The sequence below is a fragment of the Chelonia mydas genome, chromosome 9 (genome assembly GCF_015237465.2).
Source record: "Chelonia mydas isolate rCheMyd1 chromosome 9, rCheMyd1.pri.v2, whole genome shotgun sequence".
NCBI classification, from domain to species: Eukaryota; Metazoa; Chordata; order Testudines; family Cheloniidae; genus Chelonia; species Chelonia mydas.
The window spans coordinates 44350812-44368122 of record NC_057855.1 but is presented as its reverse complement, the minus strand read 5'-3'; the positions used below and the strand labels follow the sequence as shown (position 1 = coordinate 44368122).

Here is a 17311-nt window from a genome sequence, read left to right as displayed (position 1 = left end):
ATTTCTTACTTGTAACTTCCACTGGTGCACACCCATGTTCTACATCTCAAAACAAGGATGTTAAACCACTCCCTTCCTGCTTTAGGTGCAGACCTATTGTGCTAGGAATTACTGGTCATGTTCCACTGATGTGTAACTTACAAATGGGATTTGCAAATTCACACCATGAATTGAGGGGGAGAATGAAGAGGCTCTGGAGCTGTTTCTCCCAGTTGTCATGCTCATTGCCAAAGTCATCAGGCTTCAGTGGCTGGGAGGTGAGGGTGAGAAGGAGAGCTGCTGGTACAGGGAGGTCCTGTGTTGGTAGAGAATTCAGGAAGAGAGCTAGCGGTGTATTTGGTCTCACCTGGCTGAGGAGAAAGCATGTGCCAGTTTGGAGAGAGGGAGGAGCAAAGGGTCATTTGTCATTGGGGAAACTGGAACATGTGCAGGTGAGGTGCTTGTAGCTGAAGATCTCAAGTACGATCATCACCAGATATGAACATCTCCATGCCCGTTGGATGCATGAAGGTTGCATGCAGGTCAGGGTGGAAGATTATCGGTAGGAAGCCTGCACTGATGCTGCCAGTGCAGCGTTTGTTCTGTGGCTATACCAAGGACTTCAGTCTCTAGGACTGTCACTACAGTGCCTTTCCCAAGCATGACATTTTAAAATAGTGAGGTCATCGCAGCCGTAGAGCTTTTGTCATGCGTAAACTCTCTAGGTTTAAGCAGTCCTGCCCAGAGCAGGTGTATTTTCTTGTTGTTGTATTTTTCTGTAGCATTTATTTTCTGCCTTCTCCCACTCCCACCTTCCTCAATATGGTAGAGATCTTCAGTCATCTTCCAAAATATTAAAATCCAAAATTAACCCACAAGCCATCTGTTAATGTGGGATCTAGAACGACCAGGGAAGATGAGTCCAGATAGGAAAACTCCATGATACACAGTTAATAGCTACCACCACCGTTATTTCTAACATCCATGCTAAATACCATTTTAATAATTGTGTAAATTCATTTTCAGTAAGAGTGTAATAACCATGAAGGAGGCTGTAGCAAAATGATTCCCTGAAATTATGTGTTTGAGCACACAACCCACAAATATGCAAATTCCATCTACATTTTAAATTGGTAAAATGTGTATGCTATTCGTTTGTGACAGAAGATTTGTCTAACAAACTAGCATATCCCTTTTGCAAAGAGCAAATATTAACACCTCTTTGGGGCATGGGCTATGGCATATGAACTCTATTATATCTCTAATGCTGCAAGTATCCACACTGACAAATGGTGGCATATAGCAGCTGCCATTTGATATGATGCAGTAGAAAATGCCCTGAGACCAGTAATGTCTACTTGCAGTATATCTCATGTCGTGTTTCAATACAGTGTATTACCACTTCTGACAGTTACATCAGCTACAATTCTGCCCTCCCTTTCTAGCAGACAGTCATTGTTTCCTGCATCAGAAATAGAATTTCTTCAAACTGTCCAAGCTTGAGAACTAATGGATCTGCATAGCAGAGCCTTACGAGTGAATTTCAACTATAAAGTAGAAACAGCAAGCAAACGTAAATATTGGTCCACTGATCTAATGCTAGGCAGATATGGCCAGCATTGGGGACTTATCTGTTGCAACTCTGACTGCTAATCCTTCCTTTTTTTATTATGAATTTTTAATTATGAATCTCACAGCAGCAGCTAGTTCCAAGAGCTACAATCTGTTCTTTCATGGCTAGGTGCAAACTGAAATTATGGGAACTATAGTGGGAAAAGAAGCCATCTTGGGTTGTCATTACAAGTACAATAGCAGAGAGCAGAACACTTCGCTGATGATGAGCTGGGCCAATCGATACAAGATTATTTTTTTCTTTTTGGTTATTGGAGTGATGATGGTAGGTCCATAGTTAAGATGCTTTACATAACTGATTTTGGCCCCCTTTCAGAATCCACAGTCACATTGGCCTCAAAATCAGCAGTTTTAGCCCTGGGCCTGAGGTAAAAATTTTCTACAAAATGTAAAAATCATTGGAGAAAGGGGTTTCCTGAATTATGACACTCTGAAAATAGAGCTGCTCAAAAAAGTACCACAACCACCTTTTTCTAAATCCATTTGACACAAAAAAATGTAAAGCAGCAGGGGTTAAAAAGCACCTTACCTTACTTGATTAAGATCTAGTGCCCATCACCAAAATTTTGTAAAATAAAGTATATTTTCAGAAGTTATTAACTAGCAATTATAGTCGCAGAGTACATCAAATGACTGCTGGAGACCTAGGTTTTCACTGTATGGGGGAGGGGAGGAAGTCTTTGGCCCTTTTCTTTGCTGAGAGCTTTCAAAATGTGCTACCCTCTGGCTACTGTTGGGATGCTTGTCAAAAGGGTAGCAGGGTGCGACTGAGCTTCCAAAGGCTTGGGAGGGGCAGGAACTCTACAAGCCTAGAACTCGTACATGGAAGAGCACTCTCCCTTCCTTGCCTTCTCTACTTGACAAACCACTTGGGGTTAAGCAGGGGGGACTCCTGCTGCTGTGAGCTACAGAACCCTTGCCTGCTGCAGAAGCCAAAGAAGTGCTAGGGTTCTTCAGTTCCTTCTCCTGAAGCACTGAGCTTCTCCTTTGCTCCTTCCCCTGACCCTTTCTTCTCTCTGCAGCCCTCTTGCACACACTGCACAAGCTCTGAAGGCTCCCAGGAGACCCCCCAAGCATAAAACCTTGTAAAGGGGTATTACAAGGCATAAATTGTGCAGTCCCAACAAGCATCACAAAGCTCTTCAGAAGGTCAGTGCCAGGCAGAGCCTGCTCCGATGCACACCTCCTCGGGTCCCTAGAAGACAGGTTCCCTCCTAAGGATCTTAAGAGGTGCACATTTAGTGAGGTCCCCCTTTACAGACCTGAAGAAGGCAATCCCTCTCCAAAACTTCTTTCCCTCCCCAGTCCCATTTTATGGTTATTTAAAAAACTAAGGAATACACTCTCAAATTGTCATTGCTGAGGAGTTCAGGTTGCTGGAGACTGTAAGTTCTTCGAGACAGGGACAGTTTCTCCTGTTGGTACAGCACCTACCGCAATGGGGCCCCTTTCTCATCTGGCCCCTAAGCCCTGCTGTTCTCAATATGATAAATAATCTGTGGTTTGAGGCCATGTTACTTTTCAAGGACATTAGAGTTAAAAATGTTAGAACTCAGGAAATGCAGTTAATGTTCCATGTGCAAGCAAGATATCCAGACTACTTTAACTTCTTGTAGTGATGCTCTGTAGCGGAAGGGAATCTGCAAATAAAGCTGTATTATCAGTATTGGAGGGAACTTTTGTAAAATCTAGCATTATGCGATGAATGCAGTTCTCTGTACACTTACTATATGGCCTCCATGTTTTGACATCCAGTATCAGATATGTCAGTTTCTGCAGTTGTGATCAGGAATGTTCCTGAATTTTCTGTACCTTCTGGAAAATTGCTAGGTAAATGTGTGCAACAATCCCTGTGTATTACTCACTAGTACCATATATTACACTGTTTTAACAACCCAATGTACATGTGTAGAATAATGCTCTACAATTAGGCACTATTGATTTTGATGGAGTTACATGAGAGTGAATGTGGTTTAACTGAATGAAGAATCAGACCCAGTTTCTCCTTCACCTTTGCATGGAGCTCTCATTCATGTCCATGAACTTGACTCTTACCTAAGGCAATATATGGCCCTCAGCTTTGGGAGTCTGTGCAATTTTAACTCTTTCCTTATTTTGACTATCTCTATAAAGTAGATGTTAAGAACCTGGTCAAACTGCGAGGAGCACAAAGTACTCAGTAGAACCAGGTGTAATGGGCCTTAATTCTGTTTAAAGGGAATGGCTAACACTTCATTTTTTCACATTTTATTTCAATCTTCTCTGCAAGAACTTACCTTGTTACAGTGGTGTGTCATTGATGGTTCTTGCCAGTCCCTGCTCTGTCTGTGTTCTCACCTCTGGGTTACTAGGAAGAGTGGCCCCTTCAGATAGACCTTGGTAGTATCCCTCTGTGTAACTGCATGAGGTTGTGCTGCACTGCTTAGATTCATTACTTTGCAATGGTTTGTCCAGTGACCTGTTTGTGCAGGTTTGGGAAAAATCACTGGGTACAGCCGAGCAAACGGAGTTGAAGAGAGGTAAAAATGTTGGCCTAGTAAGGGGTGTCATGCTGTTAGAGTCACTTGGACTGGGTTCAAGTCTAAAGTCTTTTATGTAAGAGAGGGCTTGATTATTTAGCTGGGCATATTCAAAATTTATCTTATTCCCGGTGACCTGACTCATATGATCTAGGATATTTGTTCTGTGTTTCTGATCTTTAGAACAAATTAGTTCCTTATTTTGTTTCAACTGATATGGATTACTGGCTTTGAGGCTTGTCTCATAATTATCTTGGTTTGTGAGAGGGAGACCAGGGTATTCTAAACTCTGGGTGATACAGTTGCATTCATTTTGCAACAATATTTTGTTTTTGTATTGAGACATCTTACAAATTATGTTGTTCATTTCATTCCCGATGCATTTGTCTTCCAGATGTTTGTTTTCATAGCTGATTTTTAAGGATGCAACTTGAGTGACACAACGTTCCAGAAGCTGCACTATAGTAGTGTCACTTTCCCTTTGTGTGGGGCTGATGTAGTTTTGAAAGTGTCTCAGAGTAAGAGGCTGCATTGGCTTGTCGCAGGAAATAGACAAAGAATGATATATTGTTTTATTGCCAACTGCTGTCTCTAGGGAATCTACTGGGGAAGTTGCTGCAGTCATATAAGAATAACAGGATTCCACTTCCTGGCTATCATTTAGCGAAGGATTTTGAGAGCTCTGGCAAGCAGGCTCCATGCTCAGGTCACCCATTAATGGGGCTTTATCTCCAGGTTCCTTGCATTCTCCTGAAACTGGCATCTTCTCTTTTTCAGACAAACTGGTCCCTACAGTGTCTCCAATAGCTTGTGATCTTGGCACATTACCTGAAGTGCTGTTGGCTTCCTGAAGCCCAGATTCAGTACACGAGTCCTCAGGGCAGTTTTCCTCCGTTACCTGAGAATGCCCATTAGCTGTATGAGGCCAAGAAACTTCCTTTTGGTCTTTTTCAGCCACGCCCCCTAAACACGTCTGGGACATGTCATTGTTATCAGCCAAAGAAGAATTTGGATTAGAAATATCAGTTTCTCCTTTGGTTTGTTTTTCCTCCTCAGCTGCTATGTGCTCACTCCGGCATGGACTGGGACTACAGGAGACCAATGGATCACCACTTTTTTCCAGCTGTGATTCGGGACTCCTAATCGGGTCTGTGGGGGAAACCAACCCTGGGTTTTTTCGCAGCCAGTTTATTATCCCCATGGTCAGTGAAAGTTCAGTATCACAGAGCTTTAACAAGCATTCCTTACCTTTCCATGTGCTGTGAAGAAACCCTTGGCTAATGATGTCAACAGCTGGCTGTGAAGCCATATTCTCCTCTGCTCCCACATGAAAGCTGTAAATTGACAAAGGGATTTCAATGGCCTGTTCTGAAATGCTTTCTGACATACACAGCTCATCGTCTAGGACTGGGCTTATTTTGGCTTCATTAGGATCATAGAATAGTTCATAAAGTGCATCGCCACTGTAACTGTCTCTTGGAAATCTACCTGGAACCCCAGGAGTCTGAGCCTCCTTCATTTCATCATCCTGCCCGGGAGAGAATGAATCATAGTATCCTTCATCACTGGTGGAGGTGGATTCTTGGTGGTCACTTTTTGGTGTCCCTGTATCTATGGAGCTTTCTTTGGAACTGTGAGGATCTTTATCAGGTGACACCAGCAGGTCAGTCACTGAAGCAGCAGCTTCATGTTTAGTCTTTTCCAAATCAGGACTGGGTATCTTCAACAACTTCCTATCAAATAACGTGCTCTGATGTAATCGCACCGACTTGTTGATGTTGTCCCAAAATTTCACAAAGTCAGCTGCTTCATTTTGGGCAGGGGATGCCAGCTGTTCCACCCCCCCTTGAAAAGACCCCAGGGCAGGGCTCTCTTTGTGCTTGGATCGCCTCACCAGCACTTCTTTGCTGCTCTCCAGCTCCAAATGAGCAGAGCTCTCATCTGCAAAGATTTCCCCACATCCAGTGAGAGAGTCAAAGCTCTTCAGAGAAGCGACATCTTCACACAGAGCATTGCAGTAGTCATAGGAGGAATCAGACTGCATTTCGCTGTCAGAGAGGTCTTGTGCCAAACAGTCAGCTGCAAAGGTTTCTCTGGGTTTGAAAAGATACTTCCCAAGCCTGCCTGACAGCTCACTCTTCCATGCTGGAGAAGGCAGCCTCTTGCCCTTCTCAACTAGCAGTGTTAGGCTCTCTGGTTTGTTTTTTTTCATGTGAAATATATCCCGGAGCCCTTTTGTAGATCTCTTAAGGGAAATCCTCTTCCTGGGAATGCTTTTTGCTACAGCTGGTACAAAAGGCATCTGTGGCACAAAGTTTCTGTAATCTATCATCTGCTGACTGCTGCAAGTGGACTGGCTTGGGCTGAACATGGACTCTTTCTTACCACTAGAATTCAGGGTGCTCCCCACCCCGGAAAAGCTGCTGCTGTTGACGAGTCGCCCTTTACTTCTTTCTGGAGCTGAAAAGCCCTCCTTGTAAGCTTTATCACTGTGGCTGCATCGTTCTGTTTTGTCTACCCCTATCACACAGTCATGGGTTTTACTTTTTCTTACCAGTTTGTAGGAAGACCCAGATGGTGCTAAGATGTTTTCACTTGCCCCGCTCCTTGTTGTTGTATTAGAAAATCGGTCATTTTTGTGTGTGGCCAATCTTGCCGGTAGGACCACATCACTTTTGATCCCCTCGACTGCTACCCTTTTGTCTTTTCCTAGATCATCCTTGTCTGTAGGAATCACGTCCACCAATGGCGCTTTCTCAGAAGTCGGCTGCAAACTCGATTTTATGAAGGTCTTTCCTCTCCTTAGCTCCATGCTGCTTCATCACATTTGTTTCTGTAGAGGAAACAGCAGAATGAAATCTTAAAATCTGGCTAGCAGTACGCTTTCAACTAACAAAGGACTCATATGGATTTGGAGTATGTTTCCCAAACAACTAGAACCCCATTAGAACTTGTATATTTTGAAGAACATCTAGAGAAATGGGGGGGGAATCAGTAATATTAGAACTGATTGTATTTCTTGCAAGAGATTTCAGTCAATAACTCATGGTGTTGCTTGAAAATGAGTTCAAGTGAAACACGGGGTGTTGCTTGTAAGGTTTGCAAAGGTCTGAAGGAATCAGCAGGGAGAACAGGTCACTCTAGGTTGGTGGCTAGTTGGCCTGATTGCCTTTGAAACTGTCAGGCTGCTGAGCTTTCAGATACAGGATCAAGGCCATGCTAGAGCAGCTCAAAGGGAACAGATGCTATTCTAAAATTGGAAGTGGCACTGGAGAACAAAGAGGATCGGTGGATACACCAGGAACTTTTATGCCAAGGGCCTGCTTTGGGGAGGTGATAGTTCATTAACTTATGCATTTGATTAGATCAAGGTATGAGAAGATCCCAAGTGGGGGAAGTGCCGAGGGTGTAAAATACAACACAAGAGATTTTCATTTACATGGAAAATCTCTGCAAAGCAATCCCTGCCTGTGCATCGTGAACTGGTCATTTGCTTGAAATGCATGCGGAAAGTGAATTACTGTTGCTTCTGCTGAAGTGTGTGAAAAGGACATGCTTACCCCTAACACCACCTACTGGTTGGGTGGGGGTATGGCAGGTTGTTTTCCTATCAGGAGTCCCCCTTTTATTACCACAGTTCTGCGCTGCAGTAGTCTGTCCTTCCAGTGACCCTGCCCTCCGGCCAGGTCACATTTGCAAGTCTATGCCTTTTGGGGTATGTATAAAGAGTCCAATAGTGGGAGGAGGACTCTTTGTGATTAAGCAGGAGGCCTCAGGATTCCTCTCCGTCTTGGGTTGAAATCTCACAGCCCAGATCCTTTTATCATCAGGGTCTTCTCCCCACAACTAGGTTCCCTGCTGAAGGATAAACTTCTGTAGTTGTCCCTCCTTAAAGGTTGGTAGAGGAGCCTGGGCCCCTACCCTCCACCAGGCTAAGATCCAGGGCCCAATGGTAGGCACCTATATCCTGCATCCTGGGGTGCTGGGCAGCTGCTTCCCTGGGGATCGCTTCCCACCAGTCCCCTCTCTTCCCCCAGGGTAAAGCAAAAAAGAGAAACACAAGAATAAAGTCTCTAACCTCCAGAGTGTGTCAGGTCCCCTTTTTTGTAGGCTTGGAGAGGTCACTACAGCCAGGCCTCAGGCAGCAAGAGCTCCTGTGTTGCTCCTTCTCAGGAGCCCAGCGTGTAGGTCAGCTCATTTGCCTGACGTTGAGCTGCTTCTGCTCCCCCTTTAAAGCTCCTTCTCCAGCCTGTGCAGGTATAGCAGGTGCAGGCGGTGAGGCCACCTGGGCACAGAGCAGCTCTCTAACCCCTACCTTTCCTGGGGGATTTTTACACCCTATCACAGAGTGCAATCTATAGTTTTCTGTAGTACTACTTTTAGTATAAAAAAATCAAAAGTAGCTTTTATAAAAGGCACCACTAAATATCACTGGACAGTCGGATTGGCTTGACAAACATTTTTAACTGTACAATGACCAACTATAGTACACAGATGCATTGGCAAAACATATGCATATTGTACATTGATTACTTTTAAATGCACATGCATTGCATAGTTCATTGCAAACTTGCGGTCTACACCTGTATGCTACATTGTTCAGTACAGTTAACGTTTTCATGCAGTACATAAACATTTAAATAAAATATTCATAAAAGTATTATGCCATAGTCCACTCTCCTGGAATTATTTCATAAATAGACAGCACTTGTTTCTCCTCCTCCCTACGCCAGTGTAAACCAGGAGTAAAGCAATGGGATTATAGCTGCATAATTCAGAACAGAATCAAACTCATCATGCAAGCTCTCATGCAAACAAAATTCTTATTGGACAAAAAGAGTGGCCCAGATTTTTATTCAAAGGCCTGTTCTTTTTAAAAAAAAAATAAATAAAATCCTTCAGATCGGCACTGAATTAAACCTCAGTTTAGAATTAAATTCTCTAGATCTGCATCATTTACACATACACTAAAACTAAAATCATCTGGGCCCTGAAAGTAAGCAATAATTGAGAATGCATTACTGCGCATTAAAAGACACATTAGCAGCACAGTGTTACATCCAACACTCTTTGATAAACCATGCACAGCTACCCTAGCAGAATAAATAGCTGCCAGTGTTTCAAAGGAAGTGTATAAACATGGGACCAGCCTCAGATCCAGCTCTTCTGCACCCAGTACAAGTCAGGAAGGGTGGTTTTTAAACCAGCTTTTTATGCACCCTCCCCGAGCCATGAGCTTGGCACAATCTGAAGACACAACTTGGAGCAGTCTTAGGGCTCCTCTAAATTGTAGCAACTGCCCATGGCCTTTAAGAGGATGTTCTGTCAGCTGAATCTGACCATCCTCCCACAATGGACAGGTAAGTGAGGAGGAGAACATGGCTTGGACAGAGACATCCCTTAGCGGAGGATCTATTAATGGAGATTCTCTGTGTCCTAGTAAGGAGGAGAGGATGGAAGGTGATAAAATAAAGGTAGGATCTGATGAGAAACAGTCAAATGAAAAAGTCCCATTCAATTACATCCCGTAATGGCAAACAGCTAAAAAGTGACAAGTGTAAGTCTAAATAATAAGACGGGTGAACTTGAGTGCCTCGTATTGAATGTAACAGGCATCACAGAAACTTGGTGGAACAAGGATAATCAATGGGACACAGTAATAGCAAGGTACAAAATATATCGGAAGGACAGAACAGGTTGTGAAGTGGCACTACATATATGAAAGAAAGCATAGAGTCAAATGAAGTAAAAATCTTAAATGAATCAAACTATACCATAGAATCTCTAGGGACAGTAATTCCATGCTTGAATAATAAGAATATAGCAGTAGGGATATACTACCAACCACCTGACCAGGATGGTGATAGTGATTGTGAAATGCTCAGGGAGATTAGAGAGGCTATTAAAATAAAAAACACAATAATAATGAGGGATTTCAACTATACCCATATTGACTAGGTACTTGTCACCTCAGGACGGGATGCAGAGAGAGAGAGAGAGTTTCTTGACACCTTAAATGGCTGCTTCTTGGAGCAGCCAGTCCTGGAACCCACAACGGGGAAGGGAATCTTCAGGCAGCCAGATCCATGGCCATCCAGTGGCATAAAGCAATTTTTAGTGGAGGCTCTGGTATGGCCTATAATCAGCACATTTATAACACAGGAAAGGCAGGAAATAGTGGCAAACTTTAGGGTGATGTGTGACTGTATATATGCACAGTGTGTAGAGTATGGAATACATGATGGTGTGGTGATAAATAAAGGTTTTATCAGCATGATTTTGATGTAGCCATGTTACTCATAGATGGAAATGGTGAATTCTTCAGATCATCTGTAATGAATGCTAATAAACACTTTTCTACCTCACTACACCATTGCATATTCGTACACGTCACTGATGCTACAGAAAAGTTACTTTACAAATATTTTAGAGTTTTTAGGAAAAGGTTAGTGGGATGTTTTTGCACCCCTTTGCTGCAAAGCGAAGTGTTATTTACCATGAATCCAATTGTACAGAATTGAGAAGGAGCCATAAAAACCTGCTAAAAATAGCTGAAGCAAGCTTTCCTGCAACTTAACGTCATTAACCTGAGGTTTCCAAGATCTCAGACTCTTCTAGTGCTAGAAGTAGATGCTGGGTCTCCTGGGGAAAATGCAAATCTCAACAGCTTGAAGATCCCTGCTGGGCTGTAGGATAAGACTTCAATGTTGTATTATTTTTATGTCTAGAAAAACTGTGGCTGTCCCAGGACAGATTTTGCCTGTTCTGAGCCTTGGGCAGGGATAGTTTTGGAGGAAATGCCATGTTTAGGGAAGAAAGGAACATTTTTTTTCCTGCAGATTGGCATATTGAGAAAGGTAGCTGTTTGGAGTATTAGAGTAAGTCTTCTCTGGATTGGTGGCCTGAGAGCAACTAAGGTGATCAAAGGTAAAGGTTGAATGAAGTCGGAGGCAGAGATGCACTCACTACATATATGTTCACTGCCTAGCACAATGAGGAATGTTTTGGACAAGCTGTTTTTGAGTCACTTTACCTCCAGAGGTCTGTGAAAACAGCTGATTAAAAGGCTTATGGGTATCAAACCCAGCTGGGCCTCTCAGGTTAAGAGTGTTAGAACCATGTGGGCACCCAAAGAGAGGGATGGTAGCAAAACCTGTCCCAAAGGGGCGCACTTGAGAGGGACAAAAGCGGTCTAAGGCATGGCTGGTCTGGTAACCAGGACAGGAAAGGCTGAAAGGTTTTCATAGATTTGTAGAGTTTGAAGCCAGATGGACAATTACATCATCTAGTCTGATCTCCTGTATATCACAGGCCGTTAAATTTCACCCATTTACTGCTGTATTGAGCCCTTTAACTTGTTGTACTAAAGCATAAGTTCCAGAAAGGAATCCAGGCCTGATCTGAAGACATAAGAGGAGGAAAATCCACCACTTCCCTTGGTAGCTTGTTCCTGTGATTAATCACCCTCGCTGTTAACATTTGTGCCTACTTTCCCATTTGAATATTTCTGGTTTCAGCTTCCATCCATTGGTTTTTGTTATGCTTTTCTCTGATAGATTAAAATCCTTTAGCACCTGTTACTAGCTCCTTGTGAAGCAAAGAATACACTGCAATGAAATCACCACTCCATCTTCTTTTTGATAAGGTAAAGGGATTGAGGTCTTAAAGTCTCAAAGTCTCTCATTGTAAAGTCCTCAAATCATTTTTGTGACTCTTTTCTGTACCCTCTCCAGTTTTAAAATGTGGACGTCAGAACTGTACACAATAATCTGATATCTGTCTAACTAATGCCACAAACCAAGATAAAATCCTTTTTTCAAGATGCATAACTTTGCATTTGGCTGTATTAAAAGGCATATTGTTTGAATGGTCCAGTCTCCCAAGTCATCTATATCTCTCTGCATGACTGCCCTACCCTTTATAATTATTATTTACTATTTTGCCAATCAGTATCATCTGCAGATTTTATCAGCAGTGATTTTATATTTGTTTCCGGATCATTGCTGAACATGTTAAATTTCAGCAATGATCCGGAAACAAATATAAAACCCAGAACCCAGCTAAAAACACTACCATTCAAAGACTCTCCATTGACAACTCTGTTTTGAGATCTGTCAGCTAGTTCTTAATGCATTTAATTGATTCTCTGTAGTTCTACTTTTGAAATCAGCATGTCATACCGTATCAAGTCAAACACCTTATAAAAGTCTAAGTAAACTACATCTACAGTTATCTTTATCCACCAAACTTGTAATCTCAAAGAATGAAATTTGGCTTCTTTGACAAAAGCTATTTTCCATATAACCACATTGACTGGCATTACTTGTATTTCTGTCCTTAACTCTTTATTAACTGAATCCCACATCCATTATTTTGCCTGGGATTGATGACAAGCTAAGCACCCACTTGTTACCTGGGTCATTCTGCTTGTCATTTAGGTCATTTGGCATAATACTAGCACTCTTCTAGTCTTCTGGAATCTCCCTGGTATTCCAAGATTTATTAAAAGTTGCCATCAGTGGGCCAGATGTCTCCTTAGCCAACTCTTTTAGGACTCTTGGGTACAAGTTATCTGGCCCTGGTCATTTAAAAACATTTATCCCTCATACATGTTGTCTAGCAACCTCCTTGGACTGACTAACAGACTGGAAAGTACTTCTTCATCCTTATTTCATACATGTCATTCTGCTTCTTTCCAAATACAGAATAGCAATACATATTTTCCATTATTTCACCCTTACATTTAATTTCCACTTTTTTATCTTGTACTTCTACTAGAATAAAAATATATATCTGGGGAATGATTTCCATCTTTGTAAAGGAAATATGTTTTGCAATTAAAATTCACTCAGAATGACAGAAATCTTTGGAACTGGCTGCCAGCCCACCAAGAATAAATCCATTATGCTTTCAACAAGACTCTGTGTGTACTTTTCCTTCAAATTGCCCCATCTCCTTTCTTCTGGCATCAGTGGATTACTTATGAAATTCATTTAAGTAAGAGAGCCATAAATCTTTGCTGGACTACAGTTAAATTATCATCTACCACGGTCTCAGATGCAGACCTTTCTGCAGCTAAAGAAATGTTATGCTGCTGTTGTGGGGAAACTGCCTTTCCCATTTATGATGGTGCTAGAATGACGCATACTTACTGGTCTTGACCATGCACATCACTTAGTCTTAAGGTTTCACAGGCTTCTAAACAAGCGATTAAATCCAAAGGTTAGGCTGGCAAGTATAATAGAAATAAAGTCTTGGAGTAAACACCATTCTGGATTTGGAGAATATTGTTTTTAAAATTCAAAGACACGCCATCATCAAACTTATAAGAACCGTCTTTTATGCACTAGTTCACACTGAGTGTTAGATCTCTTATGATTTAGGCAGAATGGATATTAATGGGTTTACTCTTTGAGTATTAGCAAAAGAGAGATGCTGGAAGTGTGAGGAAGACCAGTGTTCCCATGGTTTGGGAATAATCCCAGCACACTGCCTTTCTGTAGAGATGTTAGAAGAATTGCTTTGACTTTAAGGGTGGGTGTTAATTACTTTTAGTTGCTCTCTTACTGGAAAATATTTCTGCCTTGCATTTTCTACAGAAATGGAAAAATTATTCCTGAGGGCCACAAAATTTTGGCAAAAATATCAATACTCTTGGGTGCAACCCTGGGAAAATCAACCCATTTGGAGATGAGTGTTGACATCAGTGAGGTAGCATAGCTATCATTAATAGCAGAAACTGGCTTAGGAACTAGAAATTTAGATCAACTCTTGGCATAGAAGCTTGAATCAATGCTGCTTCTCCTAGGCAGGGAAAAAGGAGTACTATCCTTATGTAGCATTTGTTCCAAAATCTTATTAGCTATCTAGGTGGAGACTCTCTGGTCATATATATACTTGTGATGTGTTTTCACTGGAGACTACAAATGAGCAAAGTTAGGGAGAGTTTTTATTTATTTTATGGGAGTTTTTTATTTCTCTTTTGTTTATAATTAATGTAATAGTTTATTCTTAAACAGTAACACCATGAGAAGGAGGTGCCTTTCCCAACCACATACTATATATGTCTAAACTTGCCCCTTTCCTAGGGTTTGATCTTATTAATTAAATCCATTGACAAATTCTTTTATGCACAATATTCTTTTTAATTTGCTGATATTTTTTAAAACTGAGATTAAAAATACAGCATGCATGTTTTTAGGGTAAAATGTCTGAGGTGTCTAAGTCCCATTTTCAAAAGTGACTTCAGCACAGTGGACTTACGCGCCTGAGTGTCAAAGTCACTTTTGAAAATGGGACTTGGTTGCTTTTTGAAAATGTATTGCTTGCTCCAAAATGAAAACTGTGGTATGAATGGACAAGAATATAATGGAACGTGTACTTACTTAAATTATTATTGGAGTTTTTTAAACAGAAAACACTGAAGTGAAACTTTATTCTCAAATTTTTAATGAAGAATTTGAAGAATAGGAAATGACATGGAACTGAAGGTTCCAGGAAGCCTACGAGAGACCTTGCCATGCTGGCTAATTAATTTAGGGATATGCTGAGCTACCATGGTGATGGGTGCCAGTCCAAAACCCTAAAAAAAGATTAACAAACAAGTGTAAGGGGCTTAGTGCCCATGATTCCTATTTAAAATCAATGGATATTAAAAATGCTTAGCACTTGTTCTAGATCAATTAACAGAGCATAAAGCAGAGTATATAATCTTACTGAAGGGGCTCTGTTTGGGAGAATAGAAATTAGTTACTTTCACAAACACTTAACTCCCTTTACTAAAGGTCACAAAATAAAGCCAGTGGAGAATTTTCCTACTATTAGGAATATGCAGTTCTTTTTCACTATTTGAATATTTTTAATTAAAATCAAAGAAGTTCCCTGCTGAACCATGATGATATTCTGTCTGCAGTTACTGTAATACGCAATTCTGTTTCTTAAAGGCAGACAGACATAACGTTTCCTCATAGGGGAAACCAAAGAAGATTTTAAAGCATTGCTCATCTTCTCACTTCTTAAACTGATTACTCTGCCAGTATCTTATTCTATTTCTCCTTTTTTTTTAAATGTAGATAAGTGGCACTAATGATTCATGTTACAGAGGGAGGTTTGTTTTTAAATAAACCTCTGACATGCAGAGTTATACTGGGATCATACCACCTGCTTGGAGTATTCTTGTCATTATTCATGGTTACATGCTATCATTCCTCTTTATCACCTGCCTCTCTTGGGTAACCCAGAATACCTAATAATTTGCATTATCTAATATAGATTTAGGTCAGGTTCTGCTTTTTCTCACTAAAAGATCTAAAGAAACACTATCATGCACACACAATAAAATCTTACACATCACATCCGAATACTATAAGGATCTGTAATTAAATGTTTAATCTTATTTGCAATGTGGTACAGGAAAGTCTGAACCTTAAATTAATCACTGCCAATTGCTCAGTAAAGCTGAGATGTCAGTAGTAAAATTAAATCCCTTGGTATGCAGAGCTCTGCAGTTTTGTGTGTTTAAACGTGCTGGGTACATATAAAAGATCAAAAAGGGTGAAGAAAAACAAGCATTCTTTTCCCCTAGTTTATTGTACAGGGCATGTAAGCTGTAGAATCTCTACATGTTCAGCACAATGGCTAGCTCCTAGCCACCAGCTTCATTCCTTTGATTAGTCATCTGAACAGCTTCAGTAATTACTAGCACTTGCAGCTCTATGCCAAGGGAAAACAGGGGGAGAACTACACTGAGGAATGTGGGAGAGGGGTGAATTTGTTACAAAAGGAGACACCCTTCATGACAAAACCTTTGCATTATCCTGCACAGCTCAGTTTTTCTTCTGCACCTGAAGCGGAGAGAAAGGTACTGGCTTGAAACATTTTCCGTACACCTTGTGGGAGAGCAGAATAAACTCCAGCACAGTGAACTAGCTATTTAACCATTAACCTATTTCCAGGGAGAAAACGGCTGCACAGAAATCTCTGCTGTGTATCTGAAAGGGAAACTGTGTGCATTTATTACTTGCTGTGTCCAGCAGCCTATTGCATCAGACAGCAAAGTGTTAACCTTGCCAGCCCTTGTCACTTTCAGTTATTTATTGCTTTAAAATAGATTGAATGTGCACATCAAAAATGTATAAGAAAAGAAATAAAGGAAAATCAGTGCTCCATGCTAGTGTCAAAACAAGCAATCATCCCAAAATAATAGTCTGTCCCTTGGAGCCTCATTGTAGGTGTCGGAGCAAAAGGAATTCCATTGCACGAACGGCTAATAAGGCAAATGACAAAAAATCTTACTCACCATGTTTCACCATTCAGCAGTAATCCTCTCTACTATAGTCTTCTTGCTGAGGATGAGTATCTTTATCCAGAGGCTCCTGTGATGCTTTTCAGACTCTGAGGGGCTGTACTACTACTGCTCTCCCCTGGCATTCTCCACCTCCTATCTTCTCCTCCTCCTCCTTCCCTCATCCCCCACCCCCCAATCCTTCTAGCTTGTTGTACCCAACATAGATTCTAGGTTTCCCTGTGCAGCTTGATTTAGGAAAGATGTTTGTTTCAGCCATCTGTTTGGTAGCAAGTAAATGCTTCCTTTGCTCAGGGGCAAAAATTGAAGGTAAACTAGTGAGCTCACAGCCAGCATTCTCATTATACTACACACATACCAGGTTTGGAATAATTCAGGAGCACAATTATTGTAATTTGTATTTCTCCCACCAATTTTCATAGCTAACTGGAATACAAAAAGACCAGTCTTAACAGATACTTCTAGGTTATTGCAATGCATCACTGTTCAACATGTGTTAAGGTTATTGAAGTGCATCACCCTTTGAAGAAGTGATTTAAAGGGGACGGTGATGGAGAGAGACAGTGCCTTCACATGTACTACTTCTGATACTAAAGAAGGAGTCTCACACTGGAGCAAACTGGGGACAGGCGGAGAGGGAATATTTATACCCCAAAATGTAATTGGCTAGTATTTGTCTTAAGTGGGGGTTTTTTTTTAGTCACTGAACATGTTTTGTTTTAACCCGCTTTCCTTAGTAAGTCAGTCCAGTTTTTGCTTGCTTCTGCAGTGAAGGCAAAACTGGGAGTTATATCAAGGGTGCTGGAATAATGTGTGTAGTGGGGAGGTCAATGGCTCTCAGCAGCAAACTGTAAACCCTGTATATAATGGAAACCAC

General features: G+C 41.3%; 1 protein-coding gene across 1 annotated transcript in view; it reads right to left on the bottom strand.

Moving 5' to 3' along the window:
* Positions 1-16553, bottom strand: part of AMER3 (APC membrane recruitment protein 3) — a 58361-nt gene extending 41808 nt beyond the window's left edge. The window contains exons 1-2 of the mRNA XM_037909625.2: positions 16429-16553; positions 3888-6963 (exon numbers count right to left, since the gene is read on the bottom strand). Coding sequence (XP_037765553.1) covers positions 3892-6942 — 3051 coding nt within the window. The 5' untranslated portion in view covers positions 6943-6963; positions 16429-16553 and the 3' untranslated portion in view covers positions 3888-3891. The remainder of the gene's footprint in view (positions 1-3887; positions 6964-16428) is intronic.
* Positions 16554-17311: the final 758 nt, after the last annotated feature.